The sequence below is a fragment of the Camelina sativa genome, chromosome 17 (genome assembly GCF_000633955.1).
Source record: "Camelina sativa cultivar DH55 chromosome 17, Cs, whole genome shotgun sequence".
NCBI lineage: Eukaryota > Viridiplantae > Streptophyta > Magnoliopsida > Brassicales > Brassicaceae > Camelina > Camelina sativa.
In genome coordinates this window covers 28,456,642-28,482,344 of record NC_025701.1, presented here as the reverse complement: position 1 = coordinate 28,482,344, position 25,703 = coordinate 28,456,642, and the positions used below count along the sequence as shown (strand labels likewise).

At 39.2% G+C, this 25,703-nt stretch overlaps 3 protein-coding genes across 3 annotated transcripts in view; all 3 read right to left on the bottom strand.

The window, feature by feature from the left end:
* Positions 7,064-8,573, bottom strand: LOC104759863. The gene is made up of 3 exons (XM_010482746.1): positions 8,341-8,573; positions 7,884-8,211; positions 7,064-7,819 (listed from the first exon to the last, which is right to left on the bottom strand). The coding sequence occupies exons 1-3, from the start codon at positions 8,571-8,573 to the stop codon at positions 7,064-7,066; spliced, it is 1,317 nt and encodes a 438-aa protein (XP_010481048.1).
* On the bottom strand, positions 14,599-16,992 carry LOC104758236. The gene is made up of 8 exons (XM_010481066.2): positions 16,708-16,992; positions 16,449-16,551; positions 16,275-16,313; positions 15,971-16,068; positions 15,717-15,831; positions 15,556-15,638; positions 14,923-15,460; positions 14,599-14,832 (listed from the first exon to the last, which is right to left on the bottom strand). The coding sequence occupies exons 1-8, from the start codon at positions 16,798-16,800 to the stop codon at positions 14,771-14,773; spliced, it is 1,131 nt and encodes a 376-aa protein (XP_010479368.1). The 5' UTR covers positions 16,801-16,992; the 3' UTR covers positions 14,599-14,770.
* LOC104758235 (phosphatidylinositol 4-kinase alpha 1) overlaps positions 17,325-25,703 on the bottom strand; it is a 13,353-nt gene continuing 4,974 nt past the window's right edge. The window contains exons 9-26 of the mRNA XM_010481065.2: positions 25,422-25,639; positions 25,054-25,212; positions 24,206-24,388; positions 23,155-23,682; positions 22,669-23,028; positions 22,201-22,415; positions 21,701-21,881; positions 21,476-21,612; positions 21,222-21,375; positions 20,627-20,893; positions 20,095-20,172; positions 19,954-19,998; positions 19,263-19,435; positions 18,976-19,171; positions 18,632-18,772; positions 18,293-18,501; positions 17,670-18,140; positions 17,325-17,564 (exon numbers count right to left, since the gene is read on the bottom strand). Coding sequence (XP_010479367.1) covers positions 17,720-18,140; positions 18,293-18,501; positions 18,632-18,772; positions 18,976-19,171; positions 19,263-19,435; positions 19,954-19,998; positions 20,095-20,172; positions 20,627-20,893; positions 21,222-21,375; positions 21,476-21,612; positions 21,701-21,881; positions 22,201-22,415; positions 22,669-23,028; positions 23,155-23,682; positions 24,206-24,388; positions 25,054-25,212; positions 25,422-25,639 — 3,665 coding nt within the window. The 3' untranslated portion in view covers positions 17,325-17,564; positions 17,670-17,719. The remainder of the gene's footprint in view (positions 17,565-17,669; positions 18,141-18,292; positions 18,502-18,631; positions 18,773-18,975; positions 19,172-19,262; positions 19,436-19,953; positions 19,999-20,094; positions 20,173-20,626; positions 20,894-21,221; positions 21,376-21,475; positions 21,613-21,700; positions 21,882-22,200; positions 22,416-22,668; positions 23,029-23,154; positions 23,683-24,205; positions 24,389-25,053; positions 25,213-25,421; positions 25,640-25,703) is intronic.

Here is a 25,703-nt window from a genome sequence, read left to right as displayed (position 1 = left end):
TGTTTTTAAAGCTGATTTATTACCTAGAATTTTGCAAAGATATTTGGATTTTCTGGTTTTAAATTTAGATAATATTTGCAGTGAGAACTAATTTATTTTACAAAAGTACTTAGAGTTCTAGATCTGTTCTTAATTGCTTGAATCCTATTTATTTCCTGATTTAATAATCTGTAATTTCCTGAGAAATTCCCTAGGCCTAGCTTTTTGATCTTCTGAATTTACAACAGTTTTATTCAATATTTTGCATTGTTATTTCAATTAAATTAACTTGTTTAGTGTAATAACAAAACTCTATAATCCATTGTGTTTGATCTTGAGTCTTTGTAGATTCGACCCCTAAGTACTACATTGACCTCTTAATTTGAGAGAGTAGCTTTAGGGTTTAATTTGAGCATATCAAATTTTGGCGTCGTTGCCGGAGACTCTTTGATCTACCATTAGATTTGAGTTTTTAATTTCGTCTAAATTTTCTTTTTATTTTCTACTTACACGTTTTGGTTTTTCCTCTCTTTGGTGTTTCAGGTGCATGCCTCCTAGACCTCACACAAGGAGCAGCAAGACTGGTCCTATTGTAATCTTTCAAACCAAGAGTTGGGAAAACTTGAGCGTGAAAACCGAAAAGCAGCCAAATCTTTGAAGATGGTTAACCCAATCATTCTGATGCGTGATGAGGCTGGTGCATTGAGAGATCAAGAGGGCCACTTGCGCAATGAGCAGGGCCAAAAGATTGATGCTGAGGGCAACATAATTGCTGAAATCGTTGTCGGAGACCAGCAGGCTGATGGTGTCGACCGACACCAACTGGGTGTCGATCGACACCCACCTCCAGCAGACGTACTTGGAGCTGCCAACCACGTCCAGAACCCAGTTCGAAGACAGGATCAAAACCGGGATCTGATCAGGACTATTGCAGACTTCAACAGAGCTGATTTGATGTATGAAAAAGGCTCTGCAATTGTTCCACCTCCATTCCCAAGGAATGACATTGACTTGAAGCCTGCATATTTCCAGCTAGTTGGACAAAGACCCTTCTCTAACCTGCCAAATGAGAAGGCTCTGGACCATATTGAGCACTTTGAAGACCTGGTGACTAGTATCAAAGCCAATGGAGTGACTGAAGACTACATCTACTGCAAGCTTTTCCCATATTCACTTGCAGGAGAAGCATCCCAATGGTTGAAACAGTTGCCAGCTAGATCTTTGACATCTTGGCAACAAGTTAAAGTGGCCTTTCTCAACTACTTTTATGATGATGCAATGTCAGATGAGCTAAGAGTCAAGCTGTCCTCTTTCAAACAGAGACCAGATGAGGCTTTCAAGGCAGTTTGGATGAGATTCAAAGCCTATCAGAGGGACTGTCCACACCATGGTTTTTCAATGGTGCAGCTGTTGAGTATTTTTTTTTTTTAGAGGAATTGACTGGGAATATCAGCTAGCTTTGGATGCTGCAAGCCATGGAAACTTCAAGATGATATTTCCAGAAGATGCTGAAGCTTTGATTGAGAATTTGGCTTCCAGCAACAGTACTAAGAGAGCTGATGCTGAAAGGAAGAGATTGCATGGAGGGTTTGATGCAAACCAGCTTGCTTATGTTAATGCCAAACTTGATTCAGTTCATAATCTCCCTGTGGGTAAGAAGTCAGTTCACTTTGCTGATGAAGTTGAGACATTTGAGCCACAACCTGGGACAGGGAATGAAGAAGCAGATGTCAACTTTGTCTATGGAAATCAGGGTCAGAGATTCAGTAATCAGCAAGGCAACAGGCCTTACAGTGGGAACTCTTCAGGCTACACTTCCAAGCCAGAGTATCAGCAGCAGAAACAGGGCACTGGGTACACAAGGAATTATGGCCATAACTCATATCAATCTCCTCCTCCAAAAACAGCTGAAAGTAGTAAGATGGAAGCTATGCTTGAGTGCAAGGTCAGGAGCAAATGACAGTGACTTTCAATGGGAAGCTTGACAATGTCTACATGATCTTAATGGGAAGTTTGAAGCTTTGAACATTCATGTCAAGAAGCTGGAAAGTCAGGTTGCACAAACAGTTGGATACGTCAAAAGGCAAGAGGGATTTCTCCCTGGGAGAACTGAGTCAAATCCCAAACATTCTTGTAATGTCATATCAGTGAGAGGTGAAGATGATGGTGAAATTGTTTGTGCAGAAAAAGGAGAGAAATCGCAAAATCTGTCGGCTCCAGATGATGGTGTCGATCGACACCACCTGGGTGTCAGTCGACACTCATCTTAGACAGAACTCAAAACTGCAAAGTCTCATGTTCCAGCTGCTGAAAGAGTGTACCAACCGAAGATTCCTTTTCCTAAGCCAAGAAGGTCCATGCAGGAGCTTGAGGAAGCTAGATGCAAGGCAATGATGGACAAGGTAATGATTGAGATTCCTTTGATTGATGCAGTCAAATTTTATCCTGGGATTAAGCGCTATGTTAAGAGAATGGTACCAAATGGTTTGAGCCCTGAGGAAGGAGCATTGCTAACTAAGGATGTTAGTGCAATTCTGTTGAACCAGCCTGTTCAAAGGAGGAAAGAGAGGAAGCAAGAAGTGGTAGTCTCTGAGAAAGTGAGTGCAGCAATTCAGTGTAGGACTGCTAAGAAGTTACCAGATCCTGGAAGTTTTGTGTTAAATTGCTCTATCTCCACATGAAGGTTTGCTCATTCACTTTGTGATCTTGGATCTAGTATCAACTTGATGCCACATTCTGTTGCTGTGAGACTTGGGATGACAGAATTCAAGCCAACTCAGATTTCTCTTATCTTGGCTGATCGCTCCCGAAGAATTCCTAAAGGTGTTTTAGAGGATATTCCAGTTAAGGTTGGGAACTTCATGATTCCCACTGACTTTGTGGTGTTGAAGTATGATAAAGAACCTAATGATCCTCTCATCTTAGGAAGATCTTTCTTGGCTACAGCTGGTGCCATCATTGATGTGAAGAAGGGGCACATATCATTGAATGTGGATGGATTGAGTATGAACTTTGAGATGGATAAGCTGAGGAGGGCTCCTACTATTGATGGACAGACTTTTTCTGTTGAAAAAGTTTCTGCTACACGAGCAACAGGTTTAGTGTCGATCGATACACCATCAGCATCGGTCGACACTCCTCCACCTCCGAGACTAAACTTGTTCACAACTGATGCTCCAAGCCAGAAAGCTGCTCCTAAACAGGAAACTTCTCACTCCACACTCCAGAGTCCTCAGGTAAGGCAAAGGTACGCATCTTCTGCACCTAATCCTCCTCAAATCATTAATAAGAATTTCAAAGGTACAAAAACTGTTTTGCAGTTAACCAAGCCACGAGATTATCGTAGAGTGCTTATTTCTTCGGTTGATGATTTTGCAGGACATAAGAGAAGCAAACCCATCCCTAAATCCCGCCCTGGTCATGTTCTTCACATTCTTGGAAGACCTCATGCACCTAAAGCTTATACACCACCTTGGATAAAGAGACTTTCCTATCAGAAGCATTCTTTGCCATGTTCTGATCCACCCGATGCCTGAGCTTCAAAACAGTCAAGCTAATGACTAAAAACAAGCGCTTAGTGGGAGGCAACCCACTCGTAGGTTATTCTTTTTCTTTTGATTTTTATTTATATTTATTTTATATATTTCTTTTGCCAATCTTAGGCTTGATAACACTGGGGATAATGTTGTTTAAGTCTGGGGGAGGTTGTCTACTAACTACGTTTTTGTTTTTGAGTTTCAGTTGTGTCAGTCAAAACCATAAAGTTTGAGTCAAATTTTTCAAAAATTTTCTTTTTGTCTTTGGGAATTATGATCTTGATTAATGATTTCTCTTATTTGGCTAACACTCTAATGATTACTTGTTTATGCTTGATCTCAGAACAGAAGCTTAGAAAGACTATGAGTCTTATCAACAATCCTGAAAGCCCTAATTCAATGGATATCTGATTGATCTAACGTTGTCTCAAATTTTATCAGGATTTTAACCGGACTTAATCTCTTACTTTGGGTTGGAAATCACTGGACTAGACTTCTTCTTCGGGCCATACAAGACAGTGCAATTTTTCAAAGTATGTCTCCCCTCTCTCTTCCCTTCAGTGCTTAAAAAAAAAAAAAGAGAATAAAAGATGAGATGATTTTGATCAGTTTAGAGAGGTAGGTAAATTACCTGTGACCTCATTTTTCTACTCTTGAGTCAAATGATCACACAAAGCTTGGAAGCGAGGGGTAGGTAAATTACCGATGACCCCGGTATTCGCTTACACCTTTGATTAAGAAAAAAGAGAAAAGAAAAAAAAATTTGGGAGGGAGAAAAGGGAGAGGAAAGGAGATGTAAGAAGAATGTCTTGGCCTGAAGAGAATCCATATGCCACTGATGAATACACCCAAGGTAAGAACTCACTTGTACTTGCTTTAATTTATGTAATGAGATGACAATGGAAATTTCAGAGATTCTAGAGGATTGTGGGATTTGAGTAAGGAATGTTGATGCTTATCAAGGTTAAGTATAAGAAGTAAGTTCTTAAGTCAGGTAAATGAAGAGTGCAAATAAGAATCATCATGCAGTTGAGTGAGTTCCCTGTTTTCAAACCTCTTTCACATGTCTAAGCTTATGTTTTGCTTGAGGGCAAGCAAAGGCTAAGTCTGGGGGAGTTGATATATCATGGTTTTTGTGGCTTTTAACCATGATATAAGGAGTCTTTTAGAGTCCTTTGATTTATTTTGTAGGTTGTTTTTGAGTCTTTACAGGTTATCAAGGACTTTGGCGCAGAAGGAGCAAAGTGGAGCAATTTGGATCATTTTGGAGCATTTAACCGAAGGAAATCAACTCGGAGTTAGAACAGAGAGTGAGTGTCGATCGACACTGCCTTAGCATCAATCGACACCATGATCAGCCGATGAAGAATCACAAATTTGGAAGTTTTACAAAGTTGCCCGAAGTTTTCCATATTTGCAACACAAGTCCCTGATGTGTTTTAGGACATATAAATAGTATTTTTAGGTTTTACCAACCCTCAAGTTTTATTCTAGCAAGTTTTATTTTTCTGCAACCCTGTGATATTTTGAGAGCTTTTGGGAGAGAGATCTGAACTGCTTTGAGAGAAAAATTCTTGAACTCCCTCTTTACTCTTTTAATTTCAATTGCTTATTATTCAGAATTATGTCTTGTTCTTCATTAAACATGTCTAAGTAGTTTGCTTGTTAGGTTTAGGGTTTTTCACAAGGATTTTATGAATTGTTAGATCTTTTTTTTTTTCAACCAAACATTAATAATTAATTAAAAGAGAACTCCAAGATTGGTTGCCCAAACAGGAGGATAAGAGTTTACAAATAACGATTTGGAAGGTAAAGATCTTGAAGACCGAGCAAGACAATCTGCTCTTACGTTGACGTCGCGGGGAATCTTAACTAGGGAGAAGGATGGATAGAAGGAGCGAAGCTGCGAGAAATCCTCCAATAATTTCGTGAAAGCGGGCCAATCATCTGGCGACTGCACCATCGTAACAAGCTCCGCACAATCCGTTTCGAATGCCTGACAACTCACTCCAGCCACCAGTAAAGACTCCATAGCCCAGATCAGTGCTTGCAATTCTGTATGTAGGGGAGAAAGGCCACGTCTGAGGCTCCGAGCTCCCAAAAGAAGCGTAATATCATCACCATTATAGCACCACCAACCCAAACCCTGAAAAGGGTCGGTTCCTTTCCATGAACCATCAACCTGACAGAAGATGGAGGAATCCCTCACCTCCACTACGGGTGGAGGAAGGGGATTGTTCACTGAATAAGATTTGGCTTCCTCCCAAATTAGCTTATCAGCTGCCGCTTGATTTATAATCTCAATTGGCTCTAGCTCAATACCCTGGAAAACCTTTTTATTCTTGTCTTTCCAAAGTGACCATAAAATCCAGGGGAGAGAAGAGATGATATCAGAAGCCCCGCCTTGAGAAGACGCCCTCCAAAATATGAAATCTAAATTCGCATAAATCGAGGGAAATGGAAAACCTCCCGGTTCCAACAGCATCGGGACCAACTCCCAAATACTACGCGACCGGGAGCAAACAAACAGTGTGTGGTTAATAGTCTCCATTTCCGTCGCCAAACTGCACCGCTAACACAAAACATCACAACGAACTCCCCGATACGCGAGCCGTTCTAACACTGGAAGGGTACCCGAGGCAATTTGCCAGAAAAAATGTTGAATCTTCGGAGGTACATCTAATTTCCAGGATTGAGCCCGCAGAGAACTGCATGATGGCCCGTACTCCACTTCTGCTATTAATTCCCAGGCTAACCGATAACCTGACTTTACCGAATACCTGCCTGACTTAGTATAATGCCATAACAATCTATCGGGTTGAGAAGTTTTACTAACCGGCAAACTCCGAATAAGTGGTATATCCACCGGATCAAAGAACTCCTCTAGAATAGGCAAATGCCAATCCTTTGTAACTGGATTAATTAAATGATTAACCATCAAACTCGGGAGCAAAAACCTCCCCCTACCATTTGCAGATCTTGGACGAATATCCGGTAACCATGGATCCCGCCAAACCGAAATGGAACAACCAGAACCTACAGCCCATCGCGCACCCTGTTCCACCAATCCCTTAGTTGAAAAAATGCTCCGCCAGGCAAAGGAAGGATTATTCGGTTTCTTTGCCATAAGAGGATGTTTGTTCCTGAAATACCGTCCTCTAATCACTCGGGCCATTAAAGACGACGGATTGTGAATTAATCGCCAAAACTGTTTGGNGAAATGGAAAACCTCCCGGTTCCAACAGCATCGGGACCAACTCCCAAATACTACGCGACCGGGAGCAAACAAACAGTGTGTGGTTAATAGTCTCCATTTCCGTCGCCAAACTGCACCGCTAACACAAAACATCACAACGAACTCCCCGATACGCGAGCCGTTCTAACACTGGAAGGGTACCCGAGGCAATTTGCCAGAAAAAATGTTGAATCTTCGGAGGTACATCTAATTTCCAGGATTGAGCCCGCAGAGAACTGCATGATGGCCCGTACTCCACTTCTGCTATTAATTCCCAGGCTAACCGATAACCTGACTTTACCGAATACCTGCCTTACTTAGTATAATGCCATAACAATCTATCGGGTTGAGAAGTTTTACTAACCGGCAAACTCCGAATAAGTGGTATATCCACCGGATCAAAGAACTCCTCTAGAATAGGCAAATGCCAATCCTTTGTAACTGGATTAATTAAATGATTAACCATCAAACTCGGGAGCAAAAACCTCCCCCTACCATTTGCAGATCTTGGACGAATATCCGGTAACCATGGATCCCGCCAAACCGAAATGGAACAACCAGAACCTACAGCCCATCGCGCACCCTGTTCCACCAATCCCTTAGTTGAAAAAATGCTCCGCCAGGCAAAAGAAGGATTATTCGGTTTCTTTGCCATAAGAGGATGTTTGTTCCTGAAATACCGTCCTCTCATCACCCGGGCCATTAAAGATGACGGATTGTGAATTAATCGCCAAAACTGTTTGGCCAGCATAGCGTCATTAAATTGTTCCAAAGCTCGGAAACCCAAACCCCCTTCACTTTTATCTTTGCATAGTTTGTCCCACGCAACCCAGTGCAAACCTCGAGCCTTATCATTAAATTTCCACCAAAAAGTGGAGATAGCACTCGTTAATTTAGATGTCAACTCCTGTGGTAATTTATAACATGACATAACATGTGTTGGAAGTGCCAAAGCCACTGATTTAATCATAATTTCCTTACCACCTTTCGATAAATGCTTTGCAGACCAGCCATTTACTCGATCATCCAATTGATCCTTGACATAACTAAAAACCTTAGTTTTTGAACCCTGCAGGTTTTCAGGAATACCCAAATAGGAGCCCATACCGCCCTCCTTAGAAAATACCAATAACGGATTTCAACTGAGATCGTATATCCTCCGGGACATTCTTCCCAAATATGATAGATGACTTTTCCAGATTAACTTCTTGACCTGAGGCTCTACCATAATTACCTATTATATCCATTACCGTCCTACATTTCGTAGCCTCTGCCTTACAAAAGAACAAACTATCATCAGCGAACAACAGATGCGAGATAGTAGGACTACTACGGGCAATGGAAATACCCGTTACTTTATGCTCCCTTTCAGCCTTTTTGATATTAGCTATCAATACCTCTGTACAAAGTATAAATAGATAAGGCGACAGAGGATCTCCTTGCCGTAATCCTCTCTGTGGCCTAATAAAACCCCGGGGTTGACCATTCAGGAGAACTTGGTACGACACTGACGAGACACACCACATAATCCATGAAATCCATTTTCTATCAAATCCTAATTGGACCATAACCGCCTCCAAAAAATCTCACTCAAGCCGATCATATGCCTTACTCATATCCGTTTTGAAAGCCAAAAACTCCGAATTACACCGACGATTAGTAATTAGCCCATGGAACATCTCCTGAGCTACCAAAATATTATCCATCACCCTTAGCCAGAATTTTCTACTTTTCTGTTGCCAATAAATTTCCTCATCACGATACGCCTCTTTTAGTTTCCTCTCAATGTCCCTAATTTCTGCCTTTGGAATCAAATCATCCATTTTCGCCTCATGAAGCACCGTCTTCAAGGAAGCAATGACAGATGGACCAGAACTAACATTATTTTTCCACCACCAGGAGATCGAATTCCTAAAATTCCTTATCTTATCGACAAAACCCGGAATCTGAAAGTTCCTTGTCTGGTTCCACCCTGACTCAACCGCCCCAACTAAACCTTCCTTGCCCAACCATCGTTTATCAAACCTAAACTGCCTTTGCCGTCTCCGAATTGTTGTCAAACAGGTTGCTAAAATTGGACTATGATCCGACCCAATCATCTCCAGATAGTCCACTTTCGAATTTGGAAAAAACCCATGCCAATCCTCATTACCCAAGGTTCGATCCAATCGACATCTAACCACTTGATTATTACAACGGTTCCCTCGCCAGGATAATTGTTCTCCATAACAAGGAAATTCAAGCATCCCGCAATGCCGAAGCATTGAAATAAAAGGTTGAAATGAAGATGCTGGTCGCAAGGCACCACCCTGCTTCTCGTGGTTTCCAACTAACTCATTAAAATCACCAATAATAAACCAGGGATCAATTCGAAAAGACCCAATATCTATTAATTTATCCCAAACTTTTTCGCGATGTTGAGGGACTGGATCCCCATAAACAAAAGACAAAAATATCAATTGTTGCCCAACCAAGGCTTGTGTGTCAATAATACGATCATTATCAAAGAGAATAGATAAATTTAACTCATTTTTAAAAAATAAAGCCAAACCACCACTTGCCCCTCAGGGTTCAACAGTATACAATTTTTCATAACCAAATTTATTCTGAAATTTTTGTAAATAAGAAAAACATTTTTTGGTTTCTGACAAAAATAAAATATCCGGACGATGCTTCCTCCACAAATCTCCCAAAGAACTCTCTGTCAGGTCTGCCCCAATGCCCTGACAGTTCCAACTCAAGATTTTCACGTTTGAGCCGGTGGTTTCAGGAGAGCCACCATCCCCTTTGTTACTGGTCGACCCCCACCAGCAGGTTTGCCATCCATGGCCTTGTTCCCTTGCTTCCCTGGCCGTTTCTGTTTGTTACCTTCACCTGCACCTGCAGATTTAGACAAAGCTTTAGCTAGCAGGTGTTTACCGGGAGATGCTAAATACACAGCCGGTTTTTTGACTACATTCGATTTTTTGACTACAGTTTTAGTCTGATTCGACGACCTCCGTACTACCTCTTTTGTCTTTTGACCTAAACTAACCCCTTGTAAAGCTGAACTCACGACACTCACAGCCAAGTCAAGCGAAGAGGATGAAGAAATACCTTGGAGATTGGCCTCCTTAGTCGCTGGATTTCCCGACCCCATCTCTACCGAAACCGTATTACCCTGATCATCCGCGACCTCATCTTCCTCATGAAGATATTCCTCTGTAGCTTCCCTTTCCTCAAGGAGATCATCGTTAGCTTCGTCAAACTCCGACTCAAGTCCGACCTTCCCAGTTCCGTTTTTAGGAGAGCTCTCCATCTCTGAATCTCGAAGCGGAATACCTTGATCAGGACCCGCGGAACTCCCACCAAAGATATCTTGTAACTGCGTGTCCTTGTGACCAACTTTAGCCTTATACATGGGCTTTGGCCATGCCTTTCCTGTCCCTTTGCGGTTAAGGGGATGGGAAGAAGACTGACCCATGAACTCTCGTGAACCCATCTGACCCCCACTCTTGCCTCCCAAACCCTTCGTTGCTGCACTATACGAAACCAAACCAAACTGTCGATCCTGTTGGTAATGACCAGAACTACCCACCCCAGGAACAGAATCGTGAACCTAAAAATCCAAGGCTCTCTTAACCGACTTCCTGGGCTTTTCCCAGCCATCATCAGTATGAAAAGCACCTTGTTTTGCAACCCCCTGGTGACGTTGAGCTCCACGCTTATCCCCTTGATTTTCAAAACCCTGACCTCCAACTCCCTTTTGAAGCTCCGGACAACTTCTCTCATCATGAGTGAGGCGGTAGCAGTTGTCACAATAACCTGTCAACTTTTCATACTCCAGTGAAACAATCACTTCATCACTCGATTCAAATGGCACCACCATCTTGAAGAGGAGGGGGTTTAAGCCATTAACTGTAACACAAACGCTGCCGGTTTCTTCATCAATGTCTCGAATAAACCCAATCTTCTTGCCAATAGCCTCCAATGTAGCAAACTCCCAAAGGTGCATTGGAATACCAGAAACCTTCACCCAAAAGTTGATAGCTGAAGGTAAGTTGAGGAAATGATGGGCTCCCACTTCACCAAGAGATCATCCAGCTATCAAAATGGTAAGGACCATTTTGTAAGACTCCTTGCATATCAGACTCTTCTGCGAAATTGAATTGAAATATACCTTGCCCCAAATCCGCTCCTACCACTTTGTCTTCAAGCTTCCATATCTTAGGCATAGTGGACACCAGAAACTCCATTTGTTGCATCGATGGATTCATCAATCTCCCTATAAGGGTAAGAGAAAACTGCTGAATCCTTTGAGCCATTACCGAGTTGGAGATTTTAACAGTCTCCGTACGCACCAAAGGAGCCTTACCCTTGAGAAACATTGACTGAGACATAGAGAAAGCCACCAACACCAAGACCCGAGCACTAACCACAGCAATATACCGCAAAACACACCAGATAGAACTAATGAATAAGAGAAGAAATGAAGCCCAGATGGAACGAAAGAGAACCAGGTCCCAAATAAATACTTGAATATCCATCCTATAACCTCGTCGCCAATAATGGAAAATCCCAATCAACGGGATCCTAAGAGACCACCCGAAACTCTTCCCACCATCAATTCCATATCCCAAGATCCACACAGAATATAAACAACACCCTCCTAAGCAATGAAACCGTATAATCAAGACCCGCAAATATACGATTCCAATCGTCTCCTTAAATACCAGCGAATCCGAAAATCCCCAATCAAGCCCGCAAACACAATCCTTTCATTATCCCAGTAATGGAATTGCAAATCCAACCAGATCAAATCCTTAAGATCCGATTGTATCGAGTTTCCTGATTTAAATCCATACTCAGAGAAAATCGAAGGAAACCTCTTGATACAAAGAGTCAGACTTCCGATCTGACCCTGCTTTCTCTCACCCATCAGAGAACGGAAGAGTTCCTCTCTCCGTCTCCCAAACTCATCGGAACACATCGCTCAAAACCGAGATCGAAAAATCGCCGCCGTTGTCGCCATACCTCTCTCTTTTTTTCTGATTTTTCGTTTCTCTACTCCTTTTTTTTCTTTTTCTTAATTGTTAGATCTCTTTATTTAGGATTCAATATCTTTCTAGATCTTCATCATAGGTTGTTCTTCATTATTAATCATTGATTGGCCATCTAGAATTAATAACCTAGGAAAATAAATTGATATGATAATATAATTGATTTTCCTGATAAAACCTTTTGATGAGCAAAATTACTTTCTGCAAAGAGATTTGCTTTAGTGATTTTGTGAACAATCTAAACTTGTTTTTAAAGCTGATTTATTACCTAGAATTTTGCAAAGATATTTGGATTTTCTGGTTTTAAATTTAGATAATATTTGCAGTGAGAACTGATTTATTTTACAAAAGTGTTTAGAGTTCTAGATCTGTTCTTAATTGCTTTAATCCTATTTATTTCCTGATTTAATAATCTGTAATTTCCTGAGAAATTCTCTAGGCCTAACTTTTCGATCTTCTGAATTTACAACAGTTTTATTTAATATTTTGCATTGTTATTTCAATTAAATTAACTTGTTTAGCGTAATAACAAAACTCTATAATCCATTGTGTTTGATCTTGAGTCTCTGTGGATTCAATCCCTAAGTACTATATTGACCTCTTAATTTGAAAGAGTAACTCTAGGGTTTAATTTGAGCATATCATTTATCAAGTTTGGTACTTGGTAGTGCTGTTATTTTTAACCAAATAAATACTCATGCGGAATCAGTAAATCCACGCACGCACGTATATAGAGTTTACGGGAATGACGACTTCGTGACTGAGAAAAATAGGAGTATATAATACTCCCTCCGTTTCAAAATATAGGATGTTTTAAGTAAAACACGTAGATTAAGAAATTTTTACTTTTAACAAGTTCAGTCAGAAACAATACTGCATAATATAAAATATTAAACTAATCTAAAAGTTGCATAGAAACTTGAAAACATCATTTATTATATTAAACTTCTCTAAAACATCTTATAATTTGAAACGGAGGGAGTACTATTTAGCCATTCTAACATTATAGAGCATCTCCAGCGGTATGGATTCCACGAAGGGTTCCAAATCATATTTACAATAATAATAATGCAAAAACACAAGTTTAGATACTTAGAAGTTTTGTTATTTTTTACATAGTCCAATGGTAGAAACTAATGAGGTTCTATAAATTTAAAATTTTGAAAAATTGTGTACAAGTGTATGGGTTACATTTTTGACACTCAAAAACTTGACACACATTCAAGTAAAAAAGAACACAAGTAAAAACTTATTAACAAAATCATAACGAAAAAGTTTGAATCTTGTTATGTTACCACTGTATGATTTTAAGAAGATTGTTTTTCTTTAGTGTGAATAGGTTGAAGCAATTATCAGCACCAAGGTAGATTAACATCATCCAGTTTGCATTTTAATCACGAGCTCTTTCCTCGATTGCACCTTCCTCGTGCTTTAAAACAAACGCAAAAATAGTCATATGTATTATTCACAAGAAGATGGGTCAGTTCTTTTGAACATAATAATAATCTAACATTTGACATATGTATTATTCACAAGAAGATGGAAGCCAATTTTGTGTGAAAAACGTTTTACCTTGTAAATTAATAAAGAGATTGATTTCATGAGGTCACCAACAACGATGAAGTCTCCACGGGTCTGTACGTAGAGAGCTAGTATGTGACCGTGATGTCCATCCAGTGCCGGCTTAACTAGGAAAACGGACAGTGCGACCGCCCCAGGTACATAAATTAAAGGGCCATTTACGTATAAGAAAAGGGGTAAAAAAAAAATTGTAAGTTAAAAAGACATGAAAAATAAACTTTGTAAGCTAGAAAGGGACACAAAAAAAAATTTGTATGCTAAATGATACACAAAAAAAGACTTTGTAAGCTAAAAAGGGGCACACAAAAAATTTGTAAGTTAAAGAGATACACAAAAAAAAACTTTGTAAGCTAGAGGCAAAACAAAAATGTATAAACTCAGAAAATTTTTTTATAGGTTAAAAAGCATTTTTTTCTTAGTTTGTCCAAGGGCATATAATAGGTTTAAGCTGCTACTATGTCCATCATCCACTTATACAACTGAATTTTTTGATTAATAGCAGCAAGAAGTTATCCGTTGAAGGCATTGACAGAAGAAACAACTCCCTTGGTTTCCTTGTCTGTGATAAGCTGTAATCTCCCTTCTTCAACTATAAACACAAGTATCAATGCTTTAAAAATCATACAGTGGTAGTAAGATGAACATAAAACCCTTAAAATCAATCAGAAGAAAACTGATTCGGATGGGTAAAGGATACCAAATCTGACAAAACAAAATTCAAAGCGCCGATGAATATACCAAATCGACATGCCAATTCGCAAAATAACACCACACTCTGAAATGGAGAGACTGAATTAATCTGAGTAGCGATTCTGGCACGTCAAGTAACACCACACACTCTTCTTTATGCAGCTTCACTTCTTGTTATCTTCACACTTTTCCCCTCTCTTCCACATCTTCTTCTCCGATGAAATTAGGGTTTAGGCCTCCTCTCTGATATCATCTCTGTGACAAGACAAAAGAGAGAAGAAAATGTAAAAGTTGTGTCAGTGTGTAACGACGTCTCTAATCTCTTCTATAGAGCGCTTTTTTTTGTAATTTAATTAAATTGCACTTCATGGTGTTTCAAACTCTGAGGAACCAACTACTCGCCGTTTAATAAATGTTTTGCTGTTTTTTTATTACTAGAGAAAACTTCTTGCCGTTTCATTTATTCCGCCGTTGAAAACCACAAAAGCCGCTGCTCTGCTTAGCTTCGGTGCTTCAACGGTGAATATCAAACTTTATTTTCTGCGAGCAAATACTTTATTTGATAGTTGTAGGCTTTTAATAAACCACTAAACTACTTTTGTCAGCAATAATTATAGAAATTAAAAAGAAAATTTTATATTGTTACATAAAATAAAACAATTAGTAAGGCCAATGACAGCTTTAACAAAAGAAACAACGAGATCATCCCTTCATAGCATCGACTGATGAACCATCAACATCTTCGCCCCATTGTACACCAACTCTGCATCCTCTGTACGTTCAAACCAAACCCAAAAACGTAAACCGGCTCAGACCCAATAAAACCGAAAACTTAAATCATAATTCAGAGTCAGAACATTACCGGAAACAAGATCCAACTTGAACTCAGGAGGCACATTGTCGTCTGACTCAACTGCTGCTTTAGCAGAAGCAATGCCAACAGCTAAACTCTGGATTATATCTAACCCATCGCTTAGTGATGCGACTGTGCCACCTACCAGACAATCACCTGCACCAGTCAGCTTCTTGACTTTGGCTGGTATGGTTGGGAAATGCATTGCGAAAAGACTCGAGCTGCGATACGATTCAAGTTCAGAAAACCGGTCTGGTGAACATACAGAATGTATACGTTTGAAAATCTCTCCACTTAGAGGGAACTTCCGGTTTATGTTCAGAGCCTTTTTGGGGTTCCCCTTGCAGCAAAGGAGAGCTCCATTGGATCCAAGGGTTACAATAACTACTTTAATACCAGTTTCAAGAAGCATCAAAATGGCTGGCTTTAGCGCGTGGAGTATGCCTTCGATGGACAGTTCTGATTTGTAGGGGTGGAACAAATTCTTGGCACAGAGAGCGTTGGCCATTGCTATGAGTTCGTCTTGGTTTGGGGACACTATCGTCATCTATTAGGAAACAAAATTTAAATATGTTGGTTTGCAAATAACCATAGAGAACCAAAAGACTCTAATGTTCATGAGTATGGAGACATGGCACTCACATACTTGGCAATTGAGGCGATTCTCCGAGACTTTGTGACTGACACAGGCTCAAACCATACAGGAACATTGAACTCTGCAGCCACTTCAAGAAGGAAAACGTTAAGAAGACAGATAAAACGATGGTTAGAAACAATCAAAGTGAGAAAGCTATAAGCATTACATTTACAAGATGCTTCCAAAGCAAGAGTGCTAAGATTTGCATCTAGCATTAGAACAGGCGCTGAGCTTATGTTGTTTACAAACCGCTGGATCCACGCAGGTGTCAGAAACTTTTCCTGTCCCAGTAAAAACAATGTAAATGTAACTTACTTATCCAATGAAGTACAACAACAACATCCTTCATTCCCAATTTTTATTATTTGGTTGATCATTCTATAGTACGGTGATAAGACATCAAAAGAAAAAGGTACGTACAACTGCATCGACACCAGCAACACCAGCCGAAACTTCTCCATTCGTATCATATACAAGGGAGACAATGGGAGTACTGATGTCTTCACGTCTCAAGATTCCTGCAACATCGTCGACCCAAGAAAAGAGTTTTTCAACCAAAGTGGAAAAAGAAACAGAGACAGAGAAAAAGGACTTACAAAGTTGAGATATTGAAAATGAAACAAGATTCATAAACAGGGTTGATGTTTCATACACATGTAAAAGAGCAGACTTTGCAACTGAATAATGCATCAGTTTGCTTTACTCTATAGGGCAAAGTCTTTACCTTCAGTGGAGAGCTTCCACTCTTTCAATAGTACATTGGCTGTGTTTGAAATACAGAAAAAGAAAAAAGAAAAAAAAAACCAGAATTAAGCTACCAGGAAATGTCCAATGAAGCCAAAAAAACAAAAATGATTGATCCAATGTCTTTTGCAAATGAATCGACGACACAATATACCTGGACCATCAAGGCCCAAAGTACCGATCATGAAAGATTTAATTCCAAGTTTGAAGATGCAATCAGCTACATTTCTTGCTACACCGCCCGGCGTAAACAACACCTATAAACGAGAAAGATCGAACCTTTTTATCAAATTTTCCAAGAAATATTTAAATGTTAATTACTTAATCAAATTCAAACCAACACAAAATTATCACAATTGCGCACAAGAAATCAAGAAAAAGGTCTAACAAAGAGAGAGTCCAAATTTTAAAACCTGGCCAGGGACGGTGGTTCCTGAGATCGGTGCGGTTGATGGCTTAGCGTGAACATCTAATATTAGCGCACCGATTATGACTGGCGGTTCCATTGATGAACCCTCAGAGATGACAGAGATTCGCGAACGAGGAAAGGGACCCAATAACTTCGAAAGAATTGTTCTTCTATTCTCAGCTCGAATCCCTCTCTCACTCAAGTCAGTAATTAGAGTGATAGATCTGTCTCTTTTTGCTTCTGTCCTTTTATCTTCTCTGTCTTTTTTTTAATAAAAAACCTGGTGAGTTGACTTTACTTTACTGACATTTTTCTAAGAAATTGAGTGGCGATTTTTATCCTCTTGGTTAATTTACTGACATTAACTGATGATGAGTTGTGACCTTCTTGGTTGATCTATCAGACTATCACTCAATGTTGTATGCACTGTGCATAGATGAACAACTCCATAAAATAGGTTCGAGTATTTATCCAAAGACTCCACACACCCACCATTATATCTGACTTGTGATATGTACCCATTTTTAAGCATACCATAATTTTCTGATGCTCCATATCATTCGTTTGATTAGTGAAAGAACCTACTAAAAGCGGTTCTGTTGTAATACTGGATAATATACAGTACATAAGAGTTTAAACATCATCATTGAATCAAATAATCATTAATATTAAAAGGAACACGTGTGACCATCTCAAGTTTCAACCATTGGCGTGATAATAATGTTGCTAAGCTAAGAAGAAAAATATCAAAGATCATATATCATACTAATAGCTTGCACCCTCGAGGTATCGAAAATCACCACACCACAAGACTCTCTTATCCCTCTTTCATTTGTTACTTTTTTCGTGCATAGCAAAATCCTACGACAACAAAAGAATAAAAAATAGATCCTCAAGTTCCTCCCCTTTTAAGTAATTAGTCAGAATGTCCAACCGAAGGAGATAAAAATTAGCAAACCTTTTTACCTGCATATCATATAACTCTGATTTGGGATATCACTAGATTCCTCTTCTTCTTACTTCTCGATGCCTTGTTGCAGATACTGAATCAAGTCGTATCCAGCAGTGGTCCATTTGTTATATGCATCAGTACATACATGAATCATAAAGTGTGCAGCTTCACGTTCGCTCATTTCTGGGTGAAATCTTTTCCTAAGATTACCGATTGGGTCTCCTCTGCTAAAGCAAGGCAATCCACTTTCTAGCATCATTTGCACCGTGCTGATGATTCCATCCATCTGCCGCCGAGCAGCTAAGTATCCCTTTACGCACAAGCTCACAAACTGATGCCATGTTTTGCTCTTCATAACACCTGATGGATCTAGCAACTGAGTCATTTCGTGGCTCAGTTTGAAATGAGCACTCTCAAACCGCATGTTTCCACCTGGTGAAGTTTCCAAGATGAAACCAAAGTCGATGTGGACAAGTCTTCCCACGCTGCATTAGCATAACACACATGGTTATAAATTTGTGTTACTTCCATGAAATTTTTTCTCACATTATGGTTGTCCATAAAGAGTTTTTGATTTTTTTTTTACCAATGCACCAAGATAAAAGAACAAAGGGTAAGCGCAAAACAGGAAACATACTCATCGAAGAGGAGATTTCCGTTGTGTCTGTCTTTGGGCTGGAGTAAAAGACTAGCGACTGCATAACCAGCACTGCTGATGAGGAAGTTCTCTCGTGCTGTTTCAAAGGTGGTTGAGCCGACGGGTCCATAGTCTTGTTGAAAAATCTCATACAAACCCCCGTCGGTAGTTTCACCCATCTGACTTCTGCTTCTTGTATTAGGCACAACCTGTAATAAAATGGAAGAAAAGAGAAATGAAAAAAAAAAAAGTTATACATGAAAGTTCTCATACCACCGTATCTATTTTATCTATCAAGGGAAGTGGTTTTAATGTTAAACATTGTAGAGTGAGTTCTACCTCAATTATGCCCCTCTCGGCACCAGTTGGGAGTACTCCATATGGAAAAAGATAAAGATTAATACCAGCCGCTTGAAATATGTCTCTAAGAAGAGATATCACTTGAAGGGCAAGAACATCTTGCCGGCAATCATCTCCAACCTGAACGAACACAAGAGAGAATCATCAAACTCACAATAAACACCAACTGGGTGCAGCGTATGAATGCAAGTGCAAGAGCAAGCAGCAGAATTGATTTCTTCTTGTACTGGCAAATACTATAGGAACCAACATCGCAGTAGAATAGATTTCATGTCGACGTACAAACATAAAAAAAATTGTATAAAATCATGCAAAGGCTTTACCTTGAAAATGCAAGCTTGTGGTTTTACATTATTGTGGTCACCATCACGATCAACAACGTTAAATGTTATCATGATAGGAACTTTGGCAGCTGATTGTAAAGGTATTCCACTATCTACACGGATACCCCTAACAAGCTTGTTAGGAGCAGTTGGCAAATAAAGGTCATCTCCTTGCATTTCAATTTTCTCTAACTCCCTGCCATGGAAAGTATTAGATTACCTTGCATCTAACAGATGCAGATCAATCGTTACCACATGATACGGTTTTATTAATTTAGAAATACTACCTTCTAATACCGGCTCTGCGTTCTTCCTTTGGAAGAGGAAATAACACCCCAGAAATAGAAGTAACTTTGTCAAAGAAGTCAAACTCTCTAGTGAACATGTCCAAGGCACTGGGACTGAAACCATCAATAATATGCTGCCGAACCTCTGGCAAAATTTCTTGGAATGCCGCATTCTGAAAAATATTACAGAAGCAACAGGTTAGATTTTCTCCGCCGATCAGTCAAAAGAAATACAACAAAGTTTCTATCACTATCTATAGCCTAATAACCTACACTGTCTCATTACATATTTTATCGAACAGATGGTTTCCAATATCAAACTTATGGTAATAAAGAATAATAAGTAGTCATAAAACCCATTCTCAAGATCTTGGAAATGTGTGCTTAAAACCAGCGGTCAACATGGTGAATACAAAATAATTTTAGCGTGGTTAACAAGTGAAGAACAACTTAACCAGAAGACTTCGCAGATGTTTTCTGCAGGAGGCCATATATTGCAACTGTAGGATACTATTTTCAGCAATTAAGGCCAGTACATTGTACTAATGTCAATGAAATTCATTGTTTTCAAAGATGGTCTACCCACATATAGCATACATACTTTACTATCCTACCAGTAGTAAGATGTAACATCCACATTGGAACTAACACCAATGCGATATAAGCAGAAAAAAAAAAAAAAGGGGCAAACCTTATCAATAGAACCATCCTTTGGAGTTTCCTGAACATCCTCACCCTGGCATTATAAAAGATAGAACTTAAAAATCAACATATCTCCATAAAGATTACAAGCAAAATTAAGATTTTGCAAAGTCTACTAGGTTAAACTCACCTGCAAATGCCAAATGAGAATATGGGCAAATATATCACTTCTTTGGGTAGCTCTAAGAAGATAGCCTTCAACCAGCCTCTGCATTTAAAAAAGAAGCTGATCTATTAAACATCATAGGGAACAAGGAAAAGGAGAGAACTCAAGTAAGGCAATACACAATATCCAGCTGATAATCCAATACTAATGTAAAAACGGAAGTTTAGATAAAAAAAGCCAAGAAAAGAAGAGGTAATATAGGCGAATTTCAATTTTTAGCCCCATGGTTGGATAAGTTCTAGGAATTGCTGCAACCCATCGAATGCAGAATTTCTATTTTAAAGACTAAAAGAAGAAAACCACATATGAAAACTAAAATAGACTACACTTGAAAATCTATATATTATTTAATTTCACGTAATTAAGATGTGCCTTCGCTAAATCTAATGCGCATAAACCAAATGATATAACTAAACCCCAAAAATTGCTCAGAGGAAAGAGAGGCCAGGTGAGAGAGAGGTAACATTAATATATAGATTTTCATGATAAGACTTACCCCATCATCATAGCGCAAAGACTGCACCAACTGCGGCATGAAAAAGGTAACTCGTTCAGGAGGGTAAGACTCTAAAACTCGTAGGACATATGCCATGACACGTGGATGTCCCTTATAAGCAGGAGTGAGGAACTCAAGAGCCTGTGTAATTGAACAAGCAGCCCAGTGTGGGAGCTGCTGCAACAGTACTGAGTTCTCTTCAACATTTTTTGGTGTAACAAAATACGGCAACGCCTCAGGAATTGTACGAAGATCTACAATATGTGTCTGCAAGAAAGAGTACCAGTGAAAAAACACGTTTTACATCATTTAAAAATAATAATAATATTAAATCATATATCAAATTGTAGTTTTATACCAAGAAGTCTAGAGCATGTAATCTGATTCTCAAGATACGTTTTAACTTTCAATAAATATTTAACTAAAAGTATCATGACATTCTTATTTCCAGATGCATCATGCCTCATTGGTTTTTTTGGGTGGTACACAAACAGGACGTTTAAAACTTAAGAGAGGAACAGTATATCCATCTCAGACTACAAAAAATATCTGTCTTTCTACATTCTTAGAGGAAGTAGCAGCTGTGAATCCATACCTGAACCAGCTGAGTGACTTCAGATTTCACAGCAGCATTTGCCGGAAATCTTGAGGCAACTGACAAAGCAATGCGAGGATCCACAGAAAAGGCTGTTTTAGCATATTCGGTCCATTTCTCAGAGCTTATTTTCAGCCGCGAATATGGACTATCCCTATATATACATTGCCAATTGGAAAAATGAATATCAAAAATGAAAGTAAAAAAAAAAACAACTGAGAAGTGAAAGTGTCCTACAAAAGAAAGAGTTTTACTTTGAGCTAATAGGTTGTGCCCAAACGTCAAGCCTGTCAGCTTCATGCTGGCAGAGCATTAAAAGCAACTGCTTCCTCTTTTCTTTTCCGACAGTGTAGTTGTCCATCTCACCCCATACAGGATGATACTGATCAGTCTGTCAACATTCAGCCAAACGAAATATCATAGTTTGTAATCAAATGATGTACAGGTGAAAGTAAAAAAATGGCAGATGGTTGTCTTACCACATCAATCAAATTCCCACTTTCACGAGATTTTCCTTTGGAATCAGATTGACTTGATTCTGATAGCTCGTTTGATAAAAAGTGGACAAAGACTGAAACAGATGAAGCCTCGCTCTGACAAAAGTTTGGAATATTTACATCATACCACTCTGGCTGATGAGCAAACCAGCCTAAAGAGGTCCTGGAATAATTTGACAAAAATATATATATGTATGTCAGAGATAATTAAGTTGACCAAGCAACAATATTTAAGTATTTTGAAAACATCGAAAAATGCCATGTTGGGATGGCTAAGACTAAGATGACAAAAAGCTTTAGATATAGCTACTTCCAATTTGTTCTCAGCATATGATATAGTATTAATATAGCAGATACTAGTTCAGACAGTAATCAGATGTGTGCTGCTAAATCATAGAGGCAGACTGAGAGATGTCCATAAAGAAAGAGTAAACAATATGTATGGTACGACAAAGAAACAAAGGGAATTCGCAAAAAGTGACCTGTAGATGCGATCTTCTAACAGCTGGAGCCCAGATCTAAATTTCTGCATATTGCCTTGAGTCTGGCATGAACAGAATTTCAGTCCAAGGAGCATCAAAGAAAAAAAGGAACCAGCGGCGGCAGGGTGGCGAGTAAAGCACCAGTCAAGGTCTGTACTCCGTTGTAACAACCGACCTAGCAACAACAGTTGCTCGGCACTATTATGTCGGACAACCTAAAAACCATTGTGACGATAAGAAACTCACGCAAATACACCATATGGCAAAAAACTTCAAGTGAAGCAAAACTAGTTGCGACTGCAAATTTCTCACCTAAGGTGTGAAAAGTCATATTGATTCAACTAGGATCACAAGAAAACTTAGACTTATAACATTGTAGACCGTCTTAACCAATAACGGAAGAAGAATGAGGTAAATCACACATATGAGTTCGTTCTGTATTAGAAAAAATAGAGGATAAGTCCTAACCTCAAAACGATCTATCAAAAATCCAAGCCAGAGTCTGTGAGCGACAATCTGGTCAACAGGATCACTTTCAGGTGGATCTTCTGGTTCCCCTGGGGAAAGATGGGGTCTTAATTTTGCAGCTGGGCCAGAGTATCGTACATCAGACGCAAAGAGTCCTCGTTTTGTATCAATTGTCCATATCCATGCATCAACAAGCTCGGCAAGAACAAGAGATACCAGTTGAGGAGCAGCAGAAACCAACCAAGTCCATATAAAAATTCCAGTTTCCATAGCATCTGGAGTAGATATATATGCTGGACACCAACAAAGAAGACGCAGCAACTGAGAAAAGCCTTCCACATTTGTTTTCGACTCATCACTCTGATGCAACAATAAGAAAAATTAGTATGTGCAGCACAAAATAGATGGTAGATATTGCATACATGTGCCCCCTAGTATTCTACACACGTAAGAAAAATGAGCCCCTCTGTTCTTGGTTAGCCTTACCAGGTTTGACAGAAGTAATGCAGTTGCTTGAGAACAAGTTTCTCGGAATTGTGACTTGTCCACCTCTCCACCTTTTTCAGCAGAATTTACAAACTGCTGAAGGAGACGCACAAACCTGGCGATTAACATCTCATTAAATGAATCATCTTCTGGTTGTGGTGCCTGGGAAAATGCCCCAGATATTAATCTTTGAAGGCCACCACCAAAACCACTAGGCGCCGAGGCAGATTGAAATCCACCAATACTGTTATACAACCTTCGCATGCCAGCAATTTCTCCAGCATGGTTGCACTTTACCGTTGCACTGACTACACCAGTACCAAGTACCTCCAAGTTAAAGGCTTCAGAAACTTTTAAGTTTCCCCCTGACGCTGCAGCTGCTGCAGCCATCACAGCTGGGATATTAGCAGTTCTTGTCCCAGACCAAATTTCATTTTTTCCAGTTCCAATCTTTATCTCAGATAGAAGGGAAACCACATCAGTTGTAGTTTGTGCTCGCTGCCATGTGTTTGCCTTGCACAGCTTATCCTGAGGTTCATATTAAAAACCAGAGAAGAAATGTGAAACTCTATTATAACTCAAGGGAACAACAAGTACAATCTAACCTAAGTAGAAACCACGGAAAAGCGCTCTGCAGTGAAAATATAGACAAAAAAAATCCAGAGGAACTACAACTTAAGCGCCTGCGTGCAAAGCTTTTCCTAGCTCGTTTGTGCACCAAAAACAGAATGTACCTCTGAAAGGGACTAAGGAATCATTCAGAAATATAAACAGCAATTGCGGAGAGAAAAACTGAGGCCGAGCTGCTCTACGCAATTTAAAAAAAAAAAAGAGGAGCCTAAAACTATAAAAAAGAATTAGTAAGAGACAGTAGACGGAAGTAAAACATGGCACTACAACAAAACAGAGACAGGAACAATATCTCCACAGTAGGTTTCCATTTAAAATAGTTAAACTAACACATTGACTTGAAAAAACAGAAAGCTGTCAAAAATAAAGATATTTCAGTGTGCATATAGAAGACAATATGAATTGGCAAGAAGAAGGAAACCTGAAGCAAACCCTGACTAGTGCATGGAGCATATGAAAGCGATATTATGATCCATTCTCGAACAACTTTCTGGTATAAGGATCGAACAGCAGCAGTCCAAGCAGGATCATTGACAACAGTTGAAGGTGTATTGTCATGAACTGAAAACAGCAAACTATCCAGACATGCCGAGTGCCAGAGGACCTGCATTTTTTCATTGTTAGTCGATCTACAAAGCATGGGGATCCAAACGAAGAGTTAGAGAAGGTAACAGCAGATAATCATTTCTTAGAGATATACTTTAGCACACATAATCAATTTAAAATGACGATGGAATATGTAGAAGGAAATAAACCGTGACCAAAATTTCTATGGTAAACGCAGGTGAAACAGAAATCACAAAAATATTTTTTTTTAAGTCCATGAAAACCAACAGACTACACCACTGATGTCTAACGTAAGTGACCATGAGAATTGACCAATTTGTACGAGATTAAAAGAACAAATGCGAAACAGCTAGATTCAAAAGAAAAAAAGAAAAATTGCAATGGGTAACACGTGAAATTATTGCACACATGTAAGAAGAAAAACAGATAAGGATCAACCAAGTTACTTTTGTTCCATTGGACCATTTCCATGTAAATATGAATTATAATGATTAGAATTTGATATAATCACTGAGGTTCGGGTCTTATTCCTTATCTTTTGTGAATACTCGCATTGGAAACATGACTAAACAGAACTCTATCTCTCCTAATTCTGTTATATAATATACTCATATATGCATTATTTCACCTCGTTTCTCTCTTATAAAATGGTGAACCTACATCTAATCTTTCGAACGGGAGAATATATACCCATATATTTACCTGAGGAAATTTGTCCCGGAGCTGAGTCAAAAGGTTGACAGAGATATCTCTAACGTGCTCATCTCTCTGGGACATACTTTTAATGAGGAAACATGCATGTGCATACGTTGTCAGTTCTCTATTCCGAGCATCTTTCCCAGTAAGAGAAATTCGATCTTCCTGAAACCAAATGAAAGTTTTTGTAACGATTATATACGTTAGAATGTTTAAAATGAAAAAGTAGTAAAAACACAAAAGAAGAGCTGGTGTTGGTCACAAAAAGACCAAAATGCATATATGAAGGGACAGTATGGTTGTGCTAGAGTTGCCACTAAAAAGTCTTCAACAAAAACAAATAGTTAAACTACTATGACCAGGTATTTACATACCAGCCATGAGACTGCTGTTTCAAAGGCTCTATGCACAATAGCCGTCAAACACTGAGAAACAGCAGGAGTAAGATTTGGAGTTTTTAGATATTCGAACACACAACTGAAGGCACTTCTAGAGGCAGACACGCTTGAGTCCCCATTAAGGATACCCCCATTGCTAATAAAACGTATGATCTCCAAAAAAGCCACAGCAAGCAAATAGGTAGCCTTCACTCCTGAAAGAATTGAAAAAAGGGATTCCTAAGTATCTAAAATAGTACATCATAATCCATCTAGCAT

Excerpts from the sequence above, each read along its gene's own strand:
- LOC104759863 (XM_010482746.1), bottom strand. The coding sequence starts at position 8,573 with ATGGATGATTTGATTCCAAAGGCAGAAATTAGGGACATTGAGAGGAAA. Across the intron at positions 8,212-8,340 it reads AAGGCATATGATCGGCTTGA|GCCACAGAGAGGATTACGGC; the intron begins GTGAGATTTTTT and ends GGGTTTTATTAG. Across the intron at positions 7,820-7,883 it reads TACGATCTCAGTTGAAATCC|GGTTCAAAAACTAAGGTTTT; the intron begins GTTATTGGTATT and ends GAAAACCTGCAG.
- LOC104758236 (XM_010481066.2), bottom strand. The coding sequence starts at position 16,800 with ATGGAACCGCCAGTCATAATCGGTGCGCTAATATTAGATGTTCACGCT. Across the intron at positions 16,069-16,274 it reads GTGGAAGCTCTCCACTGAAG|GAATCTTGAGACGTGAAGAC; the intron begins GTAAAGACTTTG and ends ACGATGTTGCAG. Across the intron at positions 15,832-15,970 it reads TTGCTGGTGTCGATGCAGTT|GAAAAGTTTCTGACACCTGC; the intron begins GTACGTACCTTT and ends TTACTGGGACAG.